The sequence below is a fragment of the Stenella coeruleoalba genome (genome assembly GCF_951394435.1).
Source record: "Stenella coeruleoalba genome assembly, chromosome: 18".
NCBI classification, from domain to species: domain Eukaryota; kingdom Metazoa; phylum Chordata; class Mammalia; order Artiodactyla; family Delphinidae; genus Stenella; species Stenella coeruleoalba.
Genome location: NC_137164.1, coordinates 50139370 through 50163399, shown reverse-complemented (window position 1 = coordinate 50163399; position 24030 = coordinate 50139370). Strand labels below are relative to the sequence as shown.

Here is a 24030-nt window from a genome sequence, read left to right as displayed (position 1 = left end):
TGGAAGCACAGGAAAGTGGCAGGTACTGCCTTCATTTTGAACATAAGATGATGCTAATATTTTAAATTTCAAAATGCTGTTAAAAATAATATCTGCTTCCCAACACAATTTGTACTCAGGCAAAACGACGGTGTCAGCAAGACCCCTCACAGGACCGGGTGATTCTACGAAGACTTGATAACACTGTGGGGCAATCTCCCCTCTCAGACCCCTCATCCTCACAGTTGGCATCCCCAGACCACTTAGCTTCTTTCCCTCTGAACTTTGCCTTTGTTAAATTTCAATACTGTTTTTCTTTTACAATTTCATTGATTTCTGCTCTTATCTTTGCTATTTCTTTCCTTCTATGTATTTTCACTTTACATTGCTTTGCTTTCCATTTCCAACCTTCTTAAGATGGAACTTTAGATCATTGATTTTAGACCTTTCTTCTTCTCTAAAATAAACATTTAAAAACTTAAATTTCTCAACACTCTATGACATAAATCACAGCAAGATCCTTTCTGACCTACCTCCTAGAGTAATGGAAATAAAAACAAAAATAAACAAATGGGACCTAATGAGACTTAAAAGCTTTTGCACAGCAAAGGAAACCATAAACAAGACAAAAAGACAACCCTCAGAATGGGAGAAAATATTTGCAAACGAAGCAACTGACAAAGGATTAATCTCCAAAATATGCAAGCAGCTCATGTAGCTCAATATCAAAAAAGCAAACAATCCAATCCAAAAATTGGCAGAAGACCTAAATAGACATTTCTCCAAAGAAGATACACAGATTGCCAACAAACACATGAAAGGATGCTCAACATCACTAATCATTAGAGAAATGCAAATCAAAATTACAATGAGGTATCACCTCACACTGGTCAGAATAGTCATCATCAAAAAATCTACAAACAATAAATGCTGGAGAGGGTGTGGAGAAAAGGGACCCCTCTTGCACTGTTGGTGGGAATGTAAATTGATACAGCCACTATGGAGAACAGTATAGAGGTTCCTTAAAAAACTAAAAATAGCACTACCATATGACCCAGCAATCCCACTACTGAGCATATACCCTGAGAAAACCATAATTCAAAAAGAAACATGTACCACAATGTTCATTGCAGCACTATTTACAATAGCCAGGACATGGAAGCAACCTAAGTGTCCATCGACAGATGAATGGATAAAGATGTGGCACATATGTACAATGGAATATTACTCAGCCATAAAAAGAAATGAAATTGAGTTATTTGTAGTGAGGTGGATGGACCTAGAGTCTGTCATACAGAGTGAAGTAAGTCAGGAAGAGAAAAACAAATACTGTATGCTAATACATATATATAGAATCAAAAAAAAATAATGGTTCTGATGAACCTAGGGGCAGGACGGGAATAAAGACGCAGATGTAGAGAATGGACTTGAGGACACAGCAGGGGGAAGCTGGGACGAAGTGAGAGAGTAGCATTGACATATATACACTGCCAAACGTAAAATAGATAATGAGTGGGAAGCAGCTGCATAGCACAGGGAGATCAGCTCGATGCTTTGTGACCACCTAGAGGGGTGGGATAGGGAGGGTGGGAGGGAGACGCAAGAGGGAGGAGATATGGGGATATATGTATACATAGAGCTGATTCACTTTGTTATTCAGCAGAAACTAACAGCATTGTAAAGCAATTATACTCCAATAAAGATGTAAAAAACCAACAAACGAACAAAAAAATCCATTCCTACTCCATAACTAAAAGAAAAACTCTAAATACTCTTCTGCACTCTACTTTTATGATGTTTCTTGAAGATCTTGCCATATTCATATTTACAGAGCTTTACTCATTTCACTTCACAGTATTTCTCTGTATGGATCTACTATAATTTATTAACCACCAACTGTTAGTGGACTATTAGTGATGACTGCTATTTTTTGTTATTATAAATAATGTGCCAATAAATATCCTCAAAGAAAATTTAAATTTCTCTGTTAAGTGCTGCCTTAGCTGCATTCCACACATTTTGATACGTTGTCATTTGGTTATCATTCAGTTTGAAATATTTCCTAATTTCTCTTATTACTTTTTTGGTCCGTAAGTTATTTAGAAGTCCAAAATACCAAAAATCTGGGATTTTCCTTGACATTTCATTATTGATTCCTAATTTAATTGTCGTGGTTCGAAATCATACTCTTTTTGTTAAAATTAATAAACAGAAACCTCAATTAAAATACAGTCGTGAGGCCAGAAGGGGGAGCCCTCACACCCTATGATGACAGCAAACCCCAACAGGAAGAAGGAAGGATTCCTCTTCTTACCTGGCAGGAGCTCAGCCAATGAGAGACTGTCACAATTTAGCCAGTGAAAAGCCACTTTGCTTTGAACTCTCAGTTCCTCCAACGGACTCTTTGTTTACTGTAGCCCTCTCATAACTTCCTTTTCCCCTCTATAAAAGATGTCTCCTTCCCTTGCTGTTTGGGGAATTGCACCATGGCTCACCATGATTGCAGACCCTGAAGTGACATTCTTTATCGATCCCAAGGAAACCCATTTTTGCTGTAGAAATAACTGGCAGTCTATTTTTTTTAGGTCAACAATTTTAATCCTTTCAAATTTATTGAGGCTCATTTCATTGCCTAGCATAGTGTAAGTATCATATACATTTTTAAAGACTATGTATTTTGCAGGTGTTGTGTGTAGCGTCCTATAAATATCAGTTAGATTATGATGGTTGACAGTGTTGCTTATTTTATCTATGTCCCTACTGATTCCTTTGTCTTGTCTATGAATTAATGAGAAAGGAATATTTAAAACTCAAAATATGATGGGAATTGTCAATTTCTCCCATTAATTCTGTTAATTTTGCTTCATGTATTTGCAGACACAGTTATTAACCATTGTGGTAAAATAAAAAAGAAATATTTGGGTTTTGTCCCTGGTTCCTAGCTCAGAGCTCCTAGAACCCCTGGAATTTACTGTCTTTTGTATGCTAATGAGATAACTCATGGGAGGGCCCTATGTAGTTTTAGGATGGGGGTGCACCACCACAAAAACCAAATGATTAGAGGAATTAGACCTCAGGGAGAGGAGACAACTGGAGATTGAGTTCAGTCATCAATAAACCAGCGATTTAATGAATAGTATCTACATAATAAAACTTTCATTAAAAAAAAACAACAACTAAAAGACCAGGTTTGGGGAGTTCCTGGGCTGGTGAACGCACTAATGTGCTCAGAGGGTGATGTACTCAGAATGAACAGGGATGCTCTGCACCCCTTCCCCCTATACCTTGCCGTATACATGTCTTCCATTTGCCTGTTCTGAGTTGTAGTCTTTATAATAAACCAGTAATTGTAAGTAAAGTGCTTTCCTGAGTTCTGTGATTCATTTTAGCAAATTATTGATTCTGAGGGAGGGTCATGAGAACCTTTAAATTTGTGATCAGTCTGGCAGAAGTATAAGTCTCCTGGGAACTCCATTTGTGGCTGGTGTCTAAAGTGGGGGCAGTCTTCTAGGATTCAGCCCTTAACTTGTATGGTTTGGACCAAGTCTGAGTAGTTAGCATCAGAACTGAAACGATTGAATTGAACTGTAGGACACATAGTTGGTGTCAGAGAATAAGAGAATAAGTTGGTTTCAAGAGAAAAAACACATAGGCATATAAATATTTATGACTGTTATGGTTTCCTGATGAATTGATCCCTTTATCATTATGAAATATTCCCATGTGTCTCTAATAAAACTCTTCATCTTGAAGGATGTTTATCCGACATTTGTGTAGTATATATTTTTGTATCTTTACATTTAGTATATATTTTTGTATCTTGTAAAATGCAAATCATAACTACAATGAGATACCGCCTCACACTGGTTGGAATGACCATCATTAAAAAGTCTACAAATAACAAATGCTGGAGAGGGTGTGAAGAAAAGGGAACCCTCCTACACTGTTGGTGGCAATATAAGCTGGTGCAGCCACTATGGAAAACAGTATGGAGGTTCTTCAAAAAACTAAAAAGAGAGTTGCCATATGATCCAGCAATCCCACTCCTGGGCATATATCCAGACAAAACTATAATTCAGAAAGATACATGCACCCCTATGTTCATAGCAGCACTATTCACAATAGCCAAGACATGTAAACAACCTAAATATCCAATGACAGATGAATGGATAAAGAAGATGTGGTACATATATACAATGGAATACTACTCAGCCATATAAAAAGAATGAAATAATGCCATTTGCAGCAACATGAATGGACCTAGAGATTATCAGATTAAGTGAAGTAAGTCAGAAAGAGAAAGACAAATATATGATATCATTTACAGGTGGACTCTACAATCTGATACAAATGAACTTAACCATGAAACAGAAACAGGCTCACAGACATAGAAAACAGACTTGTGGCTGCCAAGGCGGAGGGATGGAGTGACAGTCTGGATTTAGCAGATGCAAACTAGTATATACAGAATGGATAAACAACAAGGTCCTACTGTATAGCACAGGGAACTATATTCAATATCCTGTGATAAACCGTAATGGAAACGAATATTTATATATATAAAAGAATTTATATATATATAAAAGAATGTTTTTATATGTACAACTGAATCATTTTGCTGTACAGCAGAAATTAATGCTGCATTGTAAATCAACTAAATTTCAATATAAATAAATAAATGAATAGTATCTCTTGTAGACAAGATGTAATTTTTTTTTTTTTTTTTTTGGTACGCGGGCCTCTCACTGTTGTGGTCTCTCCCGCTGAGGAGCACAGGCTCCGGATGCGCAGGCTCAGTGGCCATGGCTCACGGGACCAGCCGCTCCGCGGCACGTGGGCTCCTCCCGGACCGGGGCATGAACCCGCGTCCCCTGCATCGGCAGACGGACTCCCAACTACTGCACCACCAGGGAAGCCCAAAATGTAATTTTTTAAAATTCATTTTGACCTTCTCTGTTTCCAACACTGTCTGGTAGAACTTTCTGGAAATGCTCTACCTCTGTAGTATATAATATGGTAGCCACTATCCACGTGTAGCTATTGCGCACTTAAGATCTGGCTAATACACTGAGAAACTGAATTTTTAATTATATTTAATTTAATTTAATTAATTTAAGATTAAATAGCCACATATGGCAGTGGCAGCCATATTAAACAGCACACGTTTAGTTCATTAACATTTAAAGTAATTGCTGATACGGTTGGACGTAGGTCTACATTTTGTTTATTTTCTGTTTTTTGTCCCTCTTGGATGATTTCTATTGATCTATTTCCAAGATGCCTGACACTTTACTTTGACATATGAGCTTTAACTCGTCTGCACACTCCTTTCTTCTCCTCCATCATTTGGAAGCACACATTCACTGTTCAATACTCAGTTAAGTGCTTTTTAACTCTTTGAAGAATTTCCTGAATTCCATAAGTGGGACCATTACCCTCCTTGTTGCCCCTACTATATTGCACATATTTCTCTCTCCTGGTACCTTTAATCTTATTGTTAGCTCTGTCTCTTCCTTATAAGCAGTCTATGTCTTATTCATCTTCAATCTGTCCTCCTAACACTGTGATCTGTTCTCTCTGTATTGATTCTTCTTTCTTTTACATCATTTTTCAAATCTCATGATAAGATCCACTAGAAGCAAAACTATTCCCTACAATAGAATTTTTATCCGCCATGGACTGGACAGATATGAATAATGCTGTCCTCAGATTCATCTGACTGAAAACATTATGAAAGAATTGCATCTCAGAAAAACCCCTAACAACAGCACATCCTTTGTCAAAAGGGGACCTTGTTGCTATTAGACTGAATTGAAATCCACATCAATGGAAATAATTTAATCAGCTAAAGGGATTCTGGATTCTAGCAAAGAAGATAATGTAGATTTCCCTCAGAGATTGTGAAATTGGCAGCAAAATATTTAGTATTCACTAAGGAGACAAAACCACCTTCTGATTATCGCTCCCTGTAATTGGAAGGACAAATTTCCCAGACCTTTTGGCATATTCTCTGAGCATACAGCAGGTGTAGTAGAAAGAACAAAGGCTCTGGAGTAAAACAAACCTGGTTTTGAATCCCAGGTCTTCTGTTTACTAGTTGTGCAGCCTTTGAGATATTCTTTAATCTCTCTGAGCCTCTGATTTATCTATAAAATATGAAAAATGATACTTAATTTGTGCCATTGTTATAAGTACTTAAAATTGTATATTTAAAGTCCCTGGAAAATAAAGTTTGCATTGAACAAATAGAAATCTTTAATGTTATTATCTTTATGAGCTTTATCATTATTATTTTTATTTATAGTATATATGTAGTCAAGTTCATTGGAAACAATTTAAGGCATATTACCGCTAATTTGGTAGCTACTCTTGGCAATATATTTTATTTTGCACAAATTCAAAAGTCTCCAAAATTTTATTTTATTTTAGCTATTCCTAGGACTTATAATTCAACCTCTGAGAAGGAAATTTCAGACCCAAAGAGATTCTCCAGGATCATACGTCAACTGCAGGAAAAGCTGTCGCTTACTAAGAACTAAGTGCCAGGTACTGCGCTAAGTGCTTTACCTGTATTATCTAACTAAGTCCTACAAGAATCGTTGAAGGTAGTGGCCGTTGCAAAGGAAGGAAACAAAGCCTTTTAGAGGTTAAACACTTTGCCCAAGCTCATTCAGTAAGATGCAAGATGGAATTCAAAGTCATGTCTCTAAAATCCTTGCTCTTTACCATTCAAAACTGTGTTCCAGCTAATCCAAACCCTCTGTTTTCCAGGCCTGCTGGCTCACTTAGAGGCCACTCTAGGGTGTGCACTTTCTTAGTGGTAAAGCCAATGGTAAAACCAACATGAACCAGAAAAGAAAGTGCTTTGACATCAGGAAACCACATCATTTTAAATGTGCTACAAATGAATGTTTCTATTAAAGCAGGGGGTAACCAATATTGGTAGGCAGTAGCAATCCTAACACCAGGATTAGCTTTGCTTCCAAACACTTATCTATGTTTTTCCCTAATGCTCACAAGGGTTCTCCTGACAGAGTTGGCTCTGCCCTGCTTACCAATGCGGAAAGCAGAGCCTACTTCTATCCAGACACCACCCGCACAAGAGTGAATCACCCTCAGAGGTGGTGAAGTTCTCTTCAACATTATCAAGATTTTTCCCACTTTGTTGCTTCAGCTTAGTGAATGAGAAACTTAAAGGAGAAAATGATGATTAAAAGGACAACAATTGATACTAAGATCCATCCACAAAGATCACATTTCTAAATGTATTTGGGGACAGGAAATCAATATTCTAACCTGAAGACTTGCAAACTGAATTGAAACATTTTCTTCCCCTCACAATGTCTAAAACTGAAGAATGATTCTGTAGTCCTTATTAAAAGTAAATACAAATATCATTCTTAAAAGGCATGCTATAGCAGAGCTATAATCAAGGCCAAAAGGGCTTTAATTGGCCTTTCCTTTGGTCAAGAAAGGAATGTTGGTTGTAATTCCTTAATTTTCGGAGTGTGCGTATGTCTAAGTGAGATGAAATGGAGTTTTAAGACTTCGGCTTTAATAAATTCCTCTTGAGGAACTATCACCATGATGATCACTTGCAATTAACGGGGGCTGTTTAGAGAGCCACTAATTCCAGCAGAATTCCTGTTTTTCTTGCTATGACTCAGGTTGCCCCTAAATCCTACCTAGCACAGAAAAGCTGTGTGTATGTGTCTGGAAGAGAAAAAAAAATGATTTTAAGATTTTTAGACTCTGGCTTTAGCTAATTTTTCTTTTTTCTAGTGGCTCATCTAACACAAAATAAGAAGAATGCACAAGAAAAGCAGAAAATTCATTGAATGTTCCATTACTAAAATATCCAGGTTCAGGGCTCAATGTTTTTGGTTTTCAAAATCTCAAAATATCTTATTAAAATTATTTATAGATTACAATATTAGAAGGGAAGGAACTAATCCACCTAATGCACTTTCCTTGAAAAATAATGACGTGGATGTTTAATAAGGTATAAATCAATAGAATGTAATCATTTTACATCTTTTCAAACTAGGCAGACTAGTCTTTTCTCAATTAAGAAATACAAAAGGACGCTTGCCCTTCCCCCCCAAAAAAATCAAAGAGAAGATGAGATAAACTAGAGCATCCCATACAGTTGTATATTTTGTGCACTGCTTAAACACACATGACCAAGGCGGGGGCAAATGAGTTTGGAAATCTAAGCTCTGTTTGCCTAGCTGGACTCCATGGCTCTCCAGGGGCGGTTCTCTGTGAGGGGGATGGGGGGTGGCAAGTCAGAAAGAACACGTCTACCCAGTGGATGCCTTTTTCTAATTTACCCAGCCAGAGGGAGCACTCTTTCTAATTTGTAAAAGGCCCTGTAGAGCCTGGTTGTCATCTGGTGGAAAGACCACATTCTTCATGATACGCATTTTCTTTAACTCTAAAATTGCTATGTGCAATTTCGTATGTGGTTCATTCATTCAACAGTCCCTTAGCTGTTTCAGACACTGATATACCGAGGAACAAACCATAGCACCTGACCACAAGGAGCTTTTAGTCTAGGTACATGGAGACAAGTACCCAAAGATTACAATGCATAGTTCCTTTTACGCTTTTGTGGGATTATGTTCCTAAAATTACCATGACTATCAAAACTGAAGCTGGCAAAATAACATGTGGCAGAAAACAGGGAATATGGAAGAGAATAGCTCATTTCCACAGCAAACCAGATTCCCCCATGTTAAAAACCTTGCTTCAACAGCAAACATTTCTCTTGACTAATTTTCTCCAATTATTCAGAAAAAATTACTGCATCCTTGTGATCTGGGAAACTATAGAATTTCCTACCAGTTCACAATCTGTGGACTCTCTAGGTCCAATACAAACTCCATCCTTTATTAGTGTATGAACTGGGCATGTTCTGTGCCTCAGTTCCTCACTTGTTAAGTATAGATTATAATAATATAGAATTGTTAAGAAGATTAAATGAGATAAATCATATAAAGTGACTGGATTCTATATTTTATGCATTTATTTTAAAGTTTATAAATCTAATGTTGCTGGCAAGTTTGAATTTAATGGGTGGTATTTTGTTTTGAGTTTGGGAGGGATTTTTTTTTTTTTTTACTTTTTATTCTATATTGGAGTATAGTTGATTAACAATGTTGTGATAGTTTCAGGTGTACAGCAAAGTGATTCAGTTATACATATACATGTATCTATTCTTTTTCAAATTATTTTCCCATTTAGGTTGTTACATAATATTGAGCAGAGTTCCCTGTGTTATACAGTAGGCCCTTGTTGGTTATCCATTTTAAATATAGCAGTGTGTACATGTCAATCCCGAACTCCCTAACTATCCCTTCCCCTCACCAGTAGTCTGTTTCTGTTTTGTAAATAATTTCATTTGTATCATTTCTTTTTAGATCATGCATATAAGAAATACCATATGATATTTCTCTTTCTCTGTCTGACTTACTTCACTCAGTATCACAATCTCTAGGTCCATCCATGTTGATGCAAATGGCATTATTTCATTCTTTTTAATGGCTGAGTAATATTCCATTGTATATATGTACCACATCTTCTTTATACATTCCTCTGTCGATAGACATTTAGGTTGTTCCTATGTCTTGGTTACTGTAAACAGTGCTGCAATGAACATGGGGGTGCATATATACTTTTGGACCATGTTTTTCTCCAGATATGTGCCCAGGAGTGGGATTGCAGGATCACATGGTAGCTCTATTTTTAGTTTTTTAAGGAACCTCCATACTGTTCTCCATAGCGGCTATACCAATTTACATTCCCACCAACAGTGTAGGAGGGTTCCCTTCTCTCCACACCCTCTCCAGCCTTTGTTGTTTGTGGATTTTTTGATGATAGCTATTTTGACTTGTGTGAGATGATATCTCATTGTAGTTTTGATTTGTATTTCTCTAATAATTAGCAATGTTGAATATCTTTTCATGTGCCTCTTGGCCATCTATTTATCTCCTTTGGAGAAATTTAGGTCTTCTGCCCATTTTTTGATTGGGTTGTTTGTTTTGATGATATTAAGACCCATGAGCTCTTTGTAAATTGTGGATGGGAGAGATTTTTTATATTTTCCTTTGGTTTTATATTTTTCCTATTTTCACAATTTTCAATAAAATTTTTATTTACCTCATGAGGCTTTCTCAAGTATCTTGGTAGTTGAGGACTGATTTTCTGAATTGTAAGAGCAAAGAATAATAGTAAAAGTATTGGTTCTGAAGCCATACAGTTCTGAGTTCAAACTTGCCTCTGACACTCCTCAATTCGACTGCATCTGACATTAGGATTATCTTAGAATTACTGTGTGTATATAAGGCCATATTTCCTTCTCTCCCTGAAAAGCTATTGTTAAACCAATAGTGTTTTGGCTTTTGTTTTGAGTTTTGGTGTTTGGGGCTTTCTTGGCCTTGCTTTGTTTTATTTTTACAACCTATAGTGTCTTAACATTTAGGAAATAGTAATTTGTGTAATGGTAAGCAATTTGTTTAACTTCCTTAAGTCACTGTTTCTTCATCTGTAAACCTATTTTACTCATGAACCTGTTCCTTAAAGTCAATATGAGAAATAAATAAAATAATGCATATAGGGTGCCTGGCATTGTGCCTGGCACGTACTGAATGATTTATACATGTTAGCCATTAATAATTTGTATCCACATTTTGCATTGAGAGGATGAAATATAAATAGATTCTCTTTCTCTGCAGTAAACCATAAAGTTGCTCCCAGAAGGGTCTACTGGAAGAGTCATTATCACTGACTTTTTTAAGGGAAACACATTAGACGATTAGAGATCTCAAATTTTGGCATTTATGTGTGAGTAGGGGATTGCTGTATTGTCATGGCTATTTTGACAGGATGAGTAGAGTCCAGAGAAATTCACAGATCAGCATCCTGGAGATCACCTGTGGAAATCATTTTGGAGGAAATGACTTCTAGGCTGAGACCTGAAGGATGAGCAGGAGTTAGCTGGGTAAGCACAGAGGAGAAAGAGATCTGCAGGTACAGGAGGTACCAGGTCCTGAAGGTGAGAAAGAGCAGGGTGTGCTAGACACTAATCAGTGATATTCATAAAGCTTTACTGTATCTACAAAACATGCTGCGTATTTGACCATAAGTAATGAACACACTTCTTTCAAGATTTAGGGGATCATTCCTAAATCATAAACCCTCTCCTTTTTGAGATAAAGAAATCAAAGTTTAGAGATGAATGACAGGAAAGAGGGGGAGATAGAGGGTAACTAACATGGTGGGCACCCATTGTGTGTCAGACAAATGACATTATGCATATATAATAGATGAGGAGGCTGAGACATAAAGATGTTAATTAAGTAACTCAAAGCCATAGCTTTAACAAGAGCAGAGCCATACTTTTGTTTTTGTTTCCCTACATCTGTGTCTCTATTTCTGCCCTGCAAACTGGTTCATCTGTACCATTTTTCTAGGTTACACACAAACATATGGACACCAAGGGGGGAAAGTGGCGGGGTGGTGGTGGTGGTGGTATGATGAATTGGGAGATTGGGACTGACATGTATACACTGATGTGTATAAAACTGATGACTAATAAGAACCTGCTGTATAAAAAATAAATGAAATAAAATTCAAAAAACAAACAAACAAACAAGAGCAGAGCCAGAATTCAAACCCCAATCTACAGTCCCTCTAGAATCTAGGATCATTTTCACTACACTGCCTGGAACTTGTATGAGATCATCCACATGTGAAATTATCCTCACAATGGCATTGTAATTGTTTATTTGTGTATCTATTTCTGCACTAGTCTGTAAGCTTCTTGGGAATTGTTTTGTATTTGTAAGCACATTTCCTGGAAGATAGATGAATCCAACAAGCTGTCAGATGACTGGATGGATGGATGGATGGATGGATAAATGAGCATTTGAGAGATTACTTGAATGGATTTTTCCAAGGGTCTATCCAATTACCTTTCAAGTGAATTGTGATATTCTCAAACATATTTCTAAATCGAATTAATCATATACATTTTAAAAAGTCAATAAGAAATCTACCATAATTTTAAATTTAACAAATATAAGCTGAATGGTTCTGAATAAAGTAATAAGTGGCAGATTCATGAATAGAAGCCCTACATAGTGAGTTCCTTGCAGACACAGTCCATGGCCAATTCATCCCTTTGTCCCTATTATCTGGCCTCTGAACATATTTGGCAAACATATATTGAAAGTCTAATCAGTCAACAGTTCTGATTAGAGTCATGCATGACTGACCTTTTAAGTAACAGAAACAGTCCAATTCTGAAAATAACATTTTCTGGTGGACAAATAATTCTAGACTGATCCTTAAAGGAAGAGGAGAGGTAATGTTTTACCACACAAAATATCTACATTTACTATCTTCATAATGCGATTCCAATGATGCTATCAGATGTCAAATTAAATGTAGATTATGGGTAGGAATGACATGAACATATCTAACCACTGGTACATATAAGTACAAACTAGTCAGGACAGACATCATGACCCAGCAGAAGGATGCCTCAATAGGTAAGAACAGACACCAGTATAAATTACCAGTCAAATGCATTGTGTAGGGCATAAATAACAGCCCTGCTCACAGGTCCTTGGAGGTGAGGAGTAGAGAGAGATCAAAGAGGAAAGAGGACCACAGAACAGGCTCTAATGTGAGGACTTGTTTTGAGGAATAGGATAGAGCACAGTTTGCTAACCTCATAACCCATATCAGTCTTGTAGCAAGGCACAAGTGTTACTAAAAAGGCTGAGCACAGATCAGATACTTGCATATTTGGTGCTGGATAACCCAAGTATTGACCTAGAGGTACTGACAAAGGATGGGATTCGTCCAGTGGTCTCTGGGGTTAAATAGAACCTGCAGGTGGAGATTACTCGGTTCAGCTGTGGGGAAAGGAGAAAACCACTCAGACTTCAAAATGAATATCATATGTGTTTGTAGGAGCAGGAACCTTTCCTCCTTCCTCCTTTTGTTTTTGTTCTGTTTGAATTAGATAGCATCAGTTGCTATTGCTTGCAATCAAAGAATAACTGCTACATAAAATACTTTGCCTTATTTCTGACACAATATCCCTAGTAATTCTTTCTAAGCTCATTAGCTCTTTGAACAACCAACTGCTTACTCATTAGGTATTTCTACAGATGTTCATGTAATTTGTGGTTTAGCTCTAAAATATTTTGATGCAAGATACTGGACAAGAACAACTTGAGTAAGATTTAGCAGTATAAGTAACAGGCTTTTTCCCCATGATTTTATATTGAAGAAGCTATCATTGGTTACTGACTACTGCTAAGTTCCAACACTCTCTCTCCACAGCCCTTGGTTCATGTTACTTTTTCTCCTAGAAATGCCCTTCCTATCGTCTTCACCTGTAGAGAACATATTTATCTTCAAAAGGCTGATTTAAATATCAGCTCTGTGAAGCCTTCCCTATTTCCCAAGATAGAACTAATCGCTCCACATCTGTGATTCCTGGCAACGTCACCTTGGTTGGAGCAGTGCCCTGGTGTGCCTTGAACTACAGATACCTGGACTCCTCGAAGAATTCATCTGAGGTTACCCAGGGCTACAACAAATGTTAAAAGTTATATTTGACTCATTGGTATAAAGATGAATATATTAATATTGTATAGTAAAACATTTTCTTTGACCTAAAAGTTTATTTTTCTTTCTGCCAGTTTCAAAAGAGAGTAAAACATTTTCATTGACCTTTAAAAGTAGAGTGGACCCTTGGCACCATGCCCACTTTGTCTAATGAGTAAGCTGTCCCTGTGTGTCTGTGCTCTCATTTAAACATTTTTCTCACTTATATAATCCACAGCCTAAAGGGGCTTCTCTGAAGGAAGATAGGTTTGGTTTCAGAATGTGGGGATAGAACCAAACTTGAGGTAAGGGTAAAATGATTCAGTCTCAGGGGGGTTCTCTTAAAGGAGGCTTATATATTTTTTCTAATTGAATGATTCAAGTATATAATAATTCTTTTAAAAAAGATTTTTAAACCCATGGACAATTTGCTAATTAAAAATTTTCTCCAAAGGAAAAAAAAATTTAAGATAGAACCGGGGATACAACGGGCATTAGCAGTCATTGGTTTTGTTAGGGGACATACCAATTTAGAGCAATATTTGAATTAATCCGAAATAAAATAACTAGCCTTTGCATTATGCTTTATGACTTATAAAGCACTTTCACACATTTGATCTGCACAGCCAACCTAAAAGGTTGGTATCTTTTATTTTTAATTTGATAGGCAAGAAAAACAAGCCTCAGATGGATTAAATGACTTACCCAAGGTCACACAGCTGATAGTGCAGAGTCTGGGACTCATGCCCAGTTTTTCTAATTCCAGAATCTCGTATTCTTTCCACTACATCATGCTGCCTGCAGAAAAAGAGCATCTATGTAACACAAGCTTAACAATATGGATCTCACACTTCTAAGTAGATTGATGTTCCTTTAGAAAATGTAACGGCATTTCTGGAGACTTAATTGTGTTGTGGGTTTGGTTCTAAAACATTTTAACAAAAGATGATTGACAAAATTTAGTTTCGATGAAAGTCAAAATTAACTGAACAATATATTGAACTTACATGAAATCTTATGGACAGTGAACTTTGGTCAAAATTATGATTAAATATGTCAGGAATGTATAGGTAAGTATATTTTTTATTTCAAATTCCACATCTTTGTTCTTTGGGTTGTTAGATTTATTTTTTCTTCCTTTCTCTTCTCAGTGACTTAAGCCTCCCCTTGGAGATGGACTCCTTTCATACCCTCTTTTGGTAAACCTAAAACAGACTTGATTGTGAGAGTTATCTTTTATCAACTCCTTTGCTCCTGAAAGGGGTAATTTCTTCACAAAGGAAACAAATGGAAGGAAGGAAGGAAATGGCATTGAACAAGTCTGATCTTGAAAAAGGCAAAATTCTGCAAAGCATGAAGACTAACTCACATATTATCTGGAAAAAAAGGCGGGGGGGTGTTAAAATTAGTCAGCAATTCACTTTTCACAAGAAAACTGGGCAAAACAAAGAATGAGATTTCAGAAGGACATGTTGACCCAATGCCATACAATACACAAACTGACTCTTTCAATCATAAATCCAGTAGTTTCACAGTTCTAGGAACTAGTCTAGCTGAAAAGAAATTATGTTAAGCCAAGTCTGCAAGGTCAGGCAGTGAATAATTGAATGATTGAATGTGAATATGTCATTTTGATTACCCACAGAAGAAGGATCAGGAAATAGCGATTAAGATTTTTCTGGAATGCATTTCTGAAGTTTAAAAATATTTTTGTGTTATTTTATTCAGAAATAAAAGTCCAATTGATTTCACAAATGTCTTGATTTTACATGTCTTACTACTTGTTATTCTCTTCATTTGCAGTAATGAATACAAATAATTATACTGTACGTTTTTAAAATACACAACCTAATTTCATCTTACATTCTACATTCGTCAACTTTTTGGTCTCTGGGTCACAAAACAGAATGTATAGTTAAGGTGCAGCCTCATGAAGTTAGCACTGCACAGATTGCTTTATCTATAGCAGACATCTAACCAGAAAGCCAGCAGCTCACCCAAATGTGCATTACAACCCGGCTCAACGCAGCAATGAAGTACTTGAAGCAACGTCTGCACAGAGTGTGTTCCTGGTACTCAGGCAATTATTGCCATAGTAGTGAATGTATTTGGAAACCTAAGAACAATATTTGCTCCCCCATATTTTACTGATTGCTACATGGAATTGTCCCCAAAATTTGAACAAACATTATTGGAACTAAGAGGAAACAGTTAATATAGATGGAATACTTCACAGAGCAGATGGGCTTTGGGGTTACTTTCAATAACAATTTTATGGAAGGCTGCTATGGGTCAGGCATGTGTCAAGCACTAGGGATACAGGATGAAAAAGACATAAACCCTAACCTTAAAGAGCTCAGAGGGACTATCTTTATCTTATCTCCAAAATATAGCACACTGATTGGCACATACTAGATGCTCAATAAATCTTGGGTGAATCCCTGGAAGGCCTGATTATTATTGCAAAAAGCCTGCTGCAATCACAGATAAATACACAACAGAAGCTCCACGACAGAGGGTTAGAGGGAATAAAAGAAGGAGTCACGAATGAAATGAAAAGGATAATAATAGGTGTGGCTGGTATTAGACAACATGGAAGAGAAATGTGGTGTGAAAAAAAATTAATCTTAAAGTGAAAAATGTAAGTGAATTTTATCAGAAAGGAAAAGAGAAGCTACACACTAGAAAACCAAAATATGTACAATAAAAAATTTATACTAGAAAACCAAAAGTTACTTTGAAACCAAAAAGAACTTCATTGATAAATATACAATTTTATGTCAACTTAAAGTATAAATTTTAAAACAAATTTTGGAGACTTTAATCATGACTTGCCATTTACAAAATCATCGTTTTAAACCTTCAATTTTTTTCAACCATTTGACTTCCTATGCTAAATAATAATAGATTGTTAACCATTATTTTTCCATAGTATTCCTTATTTTTTTTAATTTGTTTTGAAATGTAGGAAAAGAATGTTGTACTATAGATTTGGTGATGGAAATTGTCAAAAATAAAATTAGTAAAGGGCAATTTTAGGAAAAACTAGCACTCACATAATTTACAGTTACCCCACAAAATTCTTAATTTTTTTTCAATTTTACTTTTAATAAAATTATACAGAGCAATAACTGGTAATGATTTCCATAAGTCTAGTGAAAATAAATTTTTCATCTTCACAATGCACTTTTCATCCATGTAAATTAATGGGACTGGAATCAGAAATTTAAGGAAGTCATCAACTTGACTTGTTGAAATTTGCCAGGGTTCAGGGAGCAATTGGCAAATCAGACAAAGCAGTGAAGGCAAGAATTTGATATTTCAGATCTCAGTGCCATTTTGGCTATGGGAGGTTTTTGAATTGGAAAACATGATAAATCTTGAAAGAACAATTTCCACCTAGGCTTTATGAAGATAGGCACTGTTGACAAATTAATATATGATTTTGACAAAGATATCTTCATTCTTATGGCTAAAATGTGGCCAAGTATTAAGGAGTTATCTGCTGCTAAGACAGTTCTTAGTCTTTGTGAGTCTTTGTTACGCCGACAGAGACTTTTTTAGTCTAAAAGACCAACAATGTTCAAAACATTTTCAAGTAAGTCCTGACTTCCCAATAAGATATATTTATGCTTTCTTTATGCTGTAAAGTAATGCAGGCATGACCCACTTTCTCCCAAAGACCTGCATAATACTAAATACATTTATTTAATTTAAAATTTTTTAATTAACCAGAATATTCTGAATTACAAAAGACAAATTTGACCTGCTCAGTGATATTGTTTAGTGATAAATGGTTTACATTTTATTTACTATTATATAATTTGGTCTTCCAACTGCTTAGCTACTTAGACATTAGTCAGGTAAGACTTACAATGTCTCAAGCATTTCACAGAATAATATATGAATTTTTCAGATTATTGAAATAAAATATAGATTTGCTTTAAATCTATACCTACTCTTTTCTTGTGAAAGCTAGTGACAAAATACATATGCCAGTAGCATAATATTGCAGCCAAATTGTTAAGAAAATCTGGCCAAGTTTGATTCTATTCAAGAACAAAGTTTCATTTTCAAAAAATATAATGGCAATTATCAAAATTATTAAAACGTCCTATACACACATTAAAGCAGTTTTACTCTACTTTAAAAAAAAAAAGATCCAGACCTATCAATTCATTCTGAAAATAAAGGGATTAATTCCATTAGAAACAAAAAGAGCAGTGCCTGAAACAAGGACCCTTCCACTGGAAGCAAAGCAAGTTGTTTTCCATGGTACTGGGAAGAGAGTACAAGAAGATGCCAATGTTCTGAAGATAAGAAGGGAAGTCTACCCAAGAACAAATGACCTGCAGAATCATCCTCCCAATACACACTCAAAATAATGTTTGACCATGTCTGGGCATCTCATGGCCCAGGCAAATTGACATATAAAATTAATCATCACAAATGACATCTTTAAAGTACTGAAAGAAAATTCTGTTTTTCAAGGAAAATGTTCTTTATAAGTTACCCCAAAATTCATTTTCAGACAAACAAAAAATTAAAGATTTAATTTCCAGTAAACCACACTAAAAGAAGTACTGAAGGAAGTTCTTCAGGCATAAGAAAAATAATCCCAGATTAAAAGTATGAAAATTTAGGGAAGAATAAAAAGTCATAAAATGGGGAAATTTGTTGATAAATCTAAGTTAATATTGAATAATTTAAAAATATTTTCTGGGGCCTAAATACATAACAGCATTTGCCAAAAAAAAAAAAAATTAGGCTCTAATATATCAAGGATGCATGTTATAACCTCTAGAGTAACTATGAAAAGAATGAAAAAGAACGTGCACACAGCTAATAGCTGAGGGAGAACAGAAAGCTGATTAATGAATGAATAAAAGAGTGAATGAATTGTAATTTCTTGTCAACAAAAAAAAAAAAAAGAGAGAGAGGAAAAGGAAGCTAGATCAGGGAGAAAATGAGAAAACAACACTAATGTAGTAAATTTAAGCTCAAATATGCCACTATTTGCATTAGAGTTAAATTGACTAAATATTCTAATTAAAGGACAGAGTGGATTTTTTCAAATAAGAGCTATAACTTAAGTATAAGGACATAAAAATATTGAAACTAAAAGAATGGGAAAGTTATCACAAACAAAACAATTAAAAAAAAACTGTAATAGCTATGATAATTAGACAAATAGGCCTCAAGGCAAGAAGCATTCCTAGAGATAGAGTGCTCCTACTGTTAAAAGTGACGACTGACAAGAAATATATAAAAAAGCTAAATTTGTATGTATCAAATAACATAGCTTCAAAATATAGAAACAAAAATTTTCAGAACTAAAAGGAGAATAAAACAAATCCACAGAGTGTGATACTTAAACACAACTCTCTTAGTTACTAATAGAATAATTGTGGGAAAGTATTAATAGAGACAGAGGAGATTTGAACAACACAATAAATTTGACCTAATTGACATATTTAAAGCATTGGATTCAACAAATAAAAATATACATGTTTTTGATGTGCACATCGAACATGCAAAATTGACGCTATGCTGGGCCATATAGCAAACCACAGTAATGTTCTCTGACTACAGTGGAATTAAGCAAGAAATGAATAAAAAAATAAAAACTATGAAACCCTAAACTATTTATTATCTCTAAAACTTCTAAATAACTAGTGGGTCAAAGAAGAAATCACAGTAAGTATTAGATAATATTTTAAACTACATGATAATTAAAATGAAATGTATCAAAAATATGTGAAATGCATTAAAGCAATTATTAGAGGAAATTTTATAGCCTTAAATACATATTTAGAAAAAAAGACTAAAATCAATGATACCTATATCAATATCAAGAATTTAGAAAAATAACAAAAAATAAACAAATAAAAAGGGAAAATATTTTAAAGACAGAGGTTAATAAAAATTTTTTTAAAGTCAAGCAGTTCTTTGAAAAAAATAAAATTTGTGAACCTCTAGCACAGCTAATTAAGAAAATGAGAAAAAAAGTCACAAATAATCACTACAGGAATGAAAATGGGGACATCAGTACAAATACTAGAGTCATTAATAAGATAATAAGAGGATATTACTAAGAACTTTTGTCAATGAATTTGAAAATTTACATGAAGTGGTCAAATCCTACAAAAACACAATATACCAAAACTGATTCAAGAAGAAATAGAATAGAGTCCTATATGTATTAAAGAAATTGAACCCAAAATTAAGAACCCTTCCAAGAAAACAAAAGAGAAAAACACCTCCAGGTTCAAACAGCCTAACAAGTGAAGTTAAGAAAGAAATAGCACCAAGCTTATTCAGACTATTCCAGGGAATCAATAAAAGGGGGAACAAGTAGCAACTCATCTATGAAGCCATCATAACTTTTATGCAAAAACCTGACAAGGACGTTGTAAGAAAGAAAATTACAGGTGAATCTCTCTCAGAAACACATATGTAAAAGTTTAAATAAGGTATTATAAAATAGTAACCAATATATAAAAAGTAATGTACATCATGACCAAGATGGGTTTTTTCCCTAGGAATTCAAAGGTGGTTTCACATTTGAAAACCAATAAATGTAATTTACTGTATTACAGACCAAAGAAGAAAAAGAATGTTATAGTAGATTCAGAAAAAAAGTTGATAATTTTCAGTACCCATTGGTGATTTAAATAAACAGTAATTTAAAAAAATTTAACAAGCCAAAAATAGAAGACATCTCTTTGTCTTGAATCTGGGCTTGTCTTTGTGACTTTCTTGACCAATAGAAGATGATAGAAGTGACATTCTGGGACTTCTAGGATTGATCATAAGAAGACTTGAAACTTCCACCCAAGCTTTTCTGAACCTTGCCATCTATCTAAAGTCAACTATCCTGAGACTACCATGCTGTAGAGGACATAGGTGCGTGCTGTGGTGAATTCTCCCAAATGAGCCCAGCCTTCCAGCCATCCCCACCAAGAAGATACATGTGAGAGAAGCCATCCACCAGCTGAATACCTCAAAGTTACCTCCTTCAATATCATATGAAAAAAAAGAATTTCTCAGGGCTATGTTCACTAAAAATATAGCAATTGATGAAAAGTCAAGTACATCTTGTATTTAAATAGTATGGGGTGACAAATGTTACCAATTATTTTCTGACTAGCTATGGAAGATCTGAGATGTCAGAAACTGCTACAATTACACAATTCATCTATTTCCTTCACTAGAACAGGAGTTGGCAAACATTTTGTGCAAAGTCTCAGACAGTAAATAGTTTAGACTTTGTGAGTCAAGAGGCCACAAAGGATATTATATATAAATTACATAAGTGAGAAAACAAACTTATAAAAATTTTTATTCAGAATTCAAAGTATGGGAAGTCCCTGGCGGTCCAGCGGTTAGGACTGCGCTTCCACTGCCGAGGGCCCAAGGTTCAGTCCCTGGTCGAGGGATCTAAGGTGCTGTGAGCCGTGTGGAGTGACCAAAAAATATATCTATATATCTATATATGACTATATATATATAGATTATATAGATAGATATATCTATATATGACTATCTATATATAGATTATATATAGATTATATATATATTATTATATATTATATATATTATATATTTTTATATATTTTATATATATTATTATATATAATTATAATATATTATATATTATATATAATATATATTATATATATAATTATATTATATATATATTATATATAATATATATAATATATATTATATATAATTATGTTATGTTATATATAATATATATTATATATAATATAATATGTATATATTATATATAATTATATATATATTATATATATATAGATTATATATGACTATATATGACTATATATGACTATCTATATATAGATTATATAGATAGATATATCTATCTATATAATGACTGCTGAGTTGGGGGTCAAAATTAGTGTGCCTGTCATCAAATAAATCGCAAATGTTTGTCTATAGAAAACGTTCTTATCTCGCAGGCCATACAGAAACAGGCAGCAGGCCAGACTTGGCTCACAGGCTGTATTTTGCCAACCCCTGCACTGCAGTATGAAAAAGCTCAGTACCTTCCTTGAAGCTTCTCTGCAATTAGGTGAAAGCACAAGGTCATTTTGTTGCTGTTTTACATGCTCTTCTGTTGGCTTGGGGCAGAGCAGGGCAAATCCACAAACATTGGCTGGGTACTTTTATGTGATTACTGAGATATATGGGTAAGGCAACAAGAAAATTTGCCCTTCAGGCTTTTCTTTACTTTTTTTTCACATTTTTCGACTTTCCTTAAGACCTCCTTCAGAAAGCTTCCCCACCTCTCTGGCATAGAGTCTTAGAATTGACTTTAACCCCTTAAAAACAATAATTTGGGCCTTAAGACTCAGGTGAATCATTCTCCAACTATAATATCTCTAACCAAGTTTAGGTATCTTTACTGTAAAAAAATTTTGTTTTCCAATCTCAATCATTTAAGTTGTGATTTAAATTGCTTTGAATTTAATTAAAATAGAGAACAGTTACTTCTAGGCAAGTATCCTCTCATTACCTGCAGGATAGCCCTAGATATCCATTTCCATCTCTTCCTCTAAGTGTGTGACAACGTCTCCTTGACTACAGGAAGTGTGTTGCTAAGAAGCACATTGCTGTACTGGATCTAAGACAAAAACCAACACTACAGGGCTTTCCTGGTGGCGCAGTGGTTGAGAGTCCGCCTGCCGATGCAGGGGACATGGGTTCGTGACCCGGTCCGGGAAGATCCCATATGCCACGGAGCGGCTGGGCCCGTGAGCCATGGCCGCTGAGCCTGCGTGTCCGGAGCCTGTGCTCCGCAATGGGAGAGGCCACAACAGTGAGAGGCCCGCGTACCAAAAAAAAAAAAAAACACAAAAAATACCCAACACCATCAATGAAATAGTTATCGCATATAGCTATTTCCTACCTGCAATTAGCCATGGGGTTTTTGTTAAAACCCAACAGACTCCATCTGGAAAACAATATGATTTGAGATGAATCAACATCCTTAGAAAACTTCCAGTAACTCCTACTAAAAATTGTACACTATCATTAAATCAATTCATGTGCTGCTAGCAAACACTCTTTAGACAACTGAATTTAGGTACTTTACAACGGAAACAGAACTATATTAGAAAAAACAGCATTTTAACTGTCATTACTAAGCATCCTCCCATTCTCCCACTTTATTTCTTTGCATTCATTTTGCCCCACTCTTACTATTATTTGGGATTTGAGAACTAAATTGTTTTCGAAATTTCTAGTACACAGTTTGTCTGAAATAATAGAGTACAGTGATGTATAAGGTACAGAAAAGTTTAAGGTACAAAATTAGCAAATATTTATGCAAATGAATAACCTAAAAGTGGAATTTCTTCATTTTTTTTTTCTATGCCCAGAAATTCAAAGGTGCTTATATCTATTTTTCCTTCAGACTCTCTACATAGTGTTTTATCATGTATTATGACCTTCTAATGAGTGAGTTATCTTGTGTGTGCATCTTATCTCCCTTACCAGGGACCTTCCCTGTCCCGTGTCCACATTTTTCCATATGCAGCACTAGAATAATGATGGGTCAAATTAGGTTGATTAAATCACCAGCTCCAGTGAGTTCCTGAGCATTTTTGCTCTGCTGATAAGGCAATGAAAATATTGCTATGAACATTGTCTGCTTTCATAACAGGATTACATCTTGGCTGCAGCTGACTATACCTTAACTTTGGGGTGGGCCTTTTCTTTGGAACATATCAGTTAGGACTCCAAGGAACATAGCGTGCTTTACTCACCTAACATGTTAATATGTCATCCTCTTTTTGCTGGAACATGTTCTCTTATGAGAACAATAAGCTTTTCAAAATGTTTTGTTGTGGATTTTTTGTTTTTGTTTGTTGGCTTGTTTTTGCCTCAGCGAAGATGCATTCGTATGTGTAAGCCTAGGCACGATAGTTCCTAAGAGCACAACAGAATTTGTTTACTTCTAAAGGGCCGATTCATCATTGCTAGCTGCTGGCTTTGTTTGTTGCCTGGGAATGGAATTCAGGAACTGCACAATTATGAGTGTTTTCATGAAAGGACACATACATGTTCTATAATTTTATTTACCATTTCCATATTCATCAGGATTGCTCCATTTGCCTCTGTGTGCTCTGGGAGGGATGGCTCAGTCTTAAAAGTAATCATACATGGCAAGGAGATCTTTGCTAATCATTTGATTTTTAAGTGAATTTCATCTGCAGTATCTGGACTATCTCACTCTGCTCTGAATTTTCCCAGAGCAATTTATTTGCATCTCTTTTATGACCTTTAGTATGTGTTGTGGGCTGAATTATGTTCCCTCAAAATTCATGTTGATGCAGATAGCCAATAGGCACATGAAAAGATGCTCAATATCCCTAATTATTAGAGAAATGCAAATCAAAA

General features: G+C 35.3%; 1 protein-coding gene across 14 annotated transcripts in view; it reads right to left on the bottom strand.

Moving 5' to 3' along the window:
• The window catches only part of SCEL (sciellin), a 334162-nt gene that overhangs the window by 220646 nt on the left and 89486 nt on the right, over positions 1–24030 (bottom strand). For 12 of the 14 annotated variants that reach the window (XM_079903383.1, XM_079903386.1, XM_079903385.1 and 9 more), the window contains one exon: positions 14308–14400. In XM_079903383.1, coding sequence (XP_079759509.1) covers positions 14308–14347 — 40 coding nt within the window. In that variant the 5' untranslated portion in view covers positions 14348–14400. Of the gene's footprint in view, positions 1–14307; positions 15384–24030 lie in introns of those variants that run through there. The other 2 variants (XM_079903390.1, XM_079903391.1) reach the window with 2 other exon arrangements.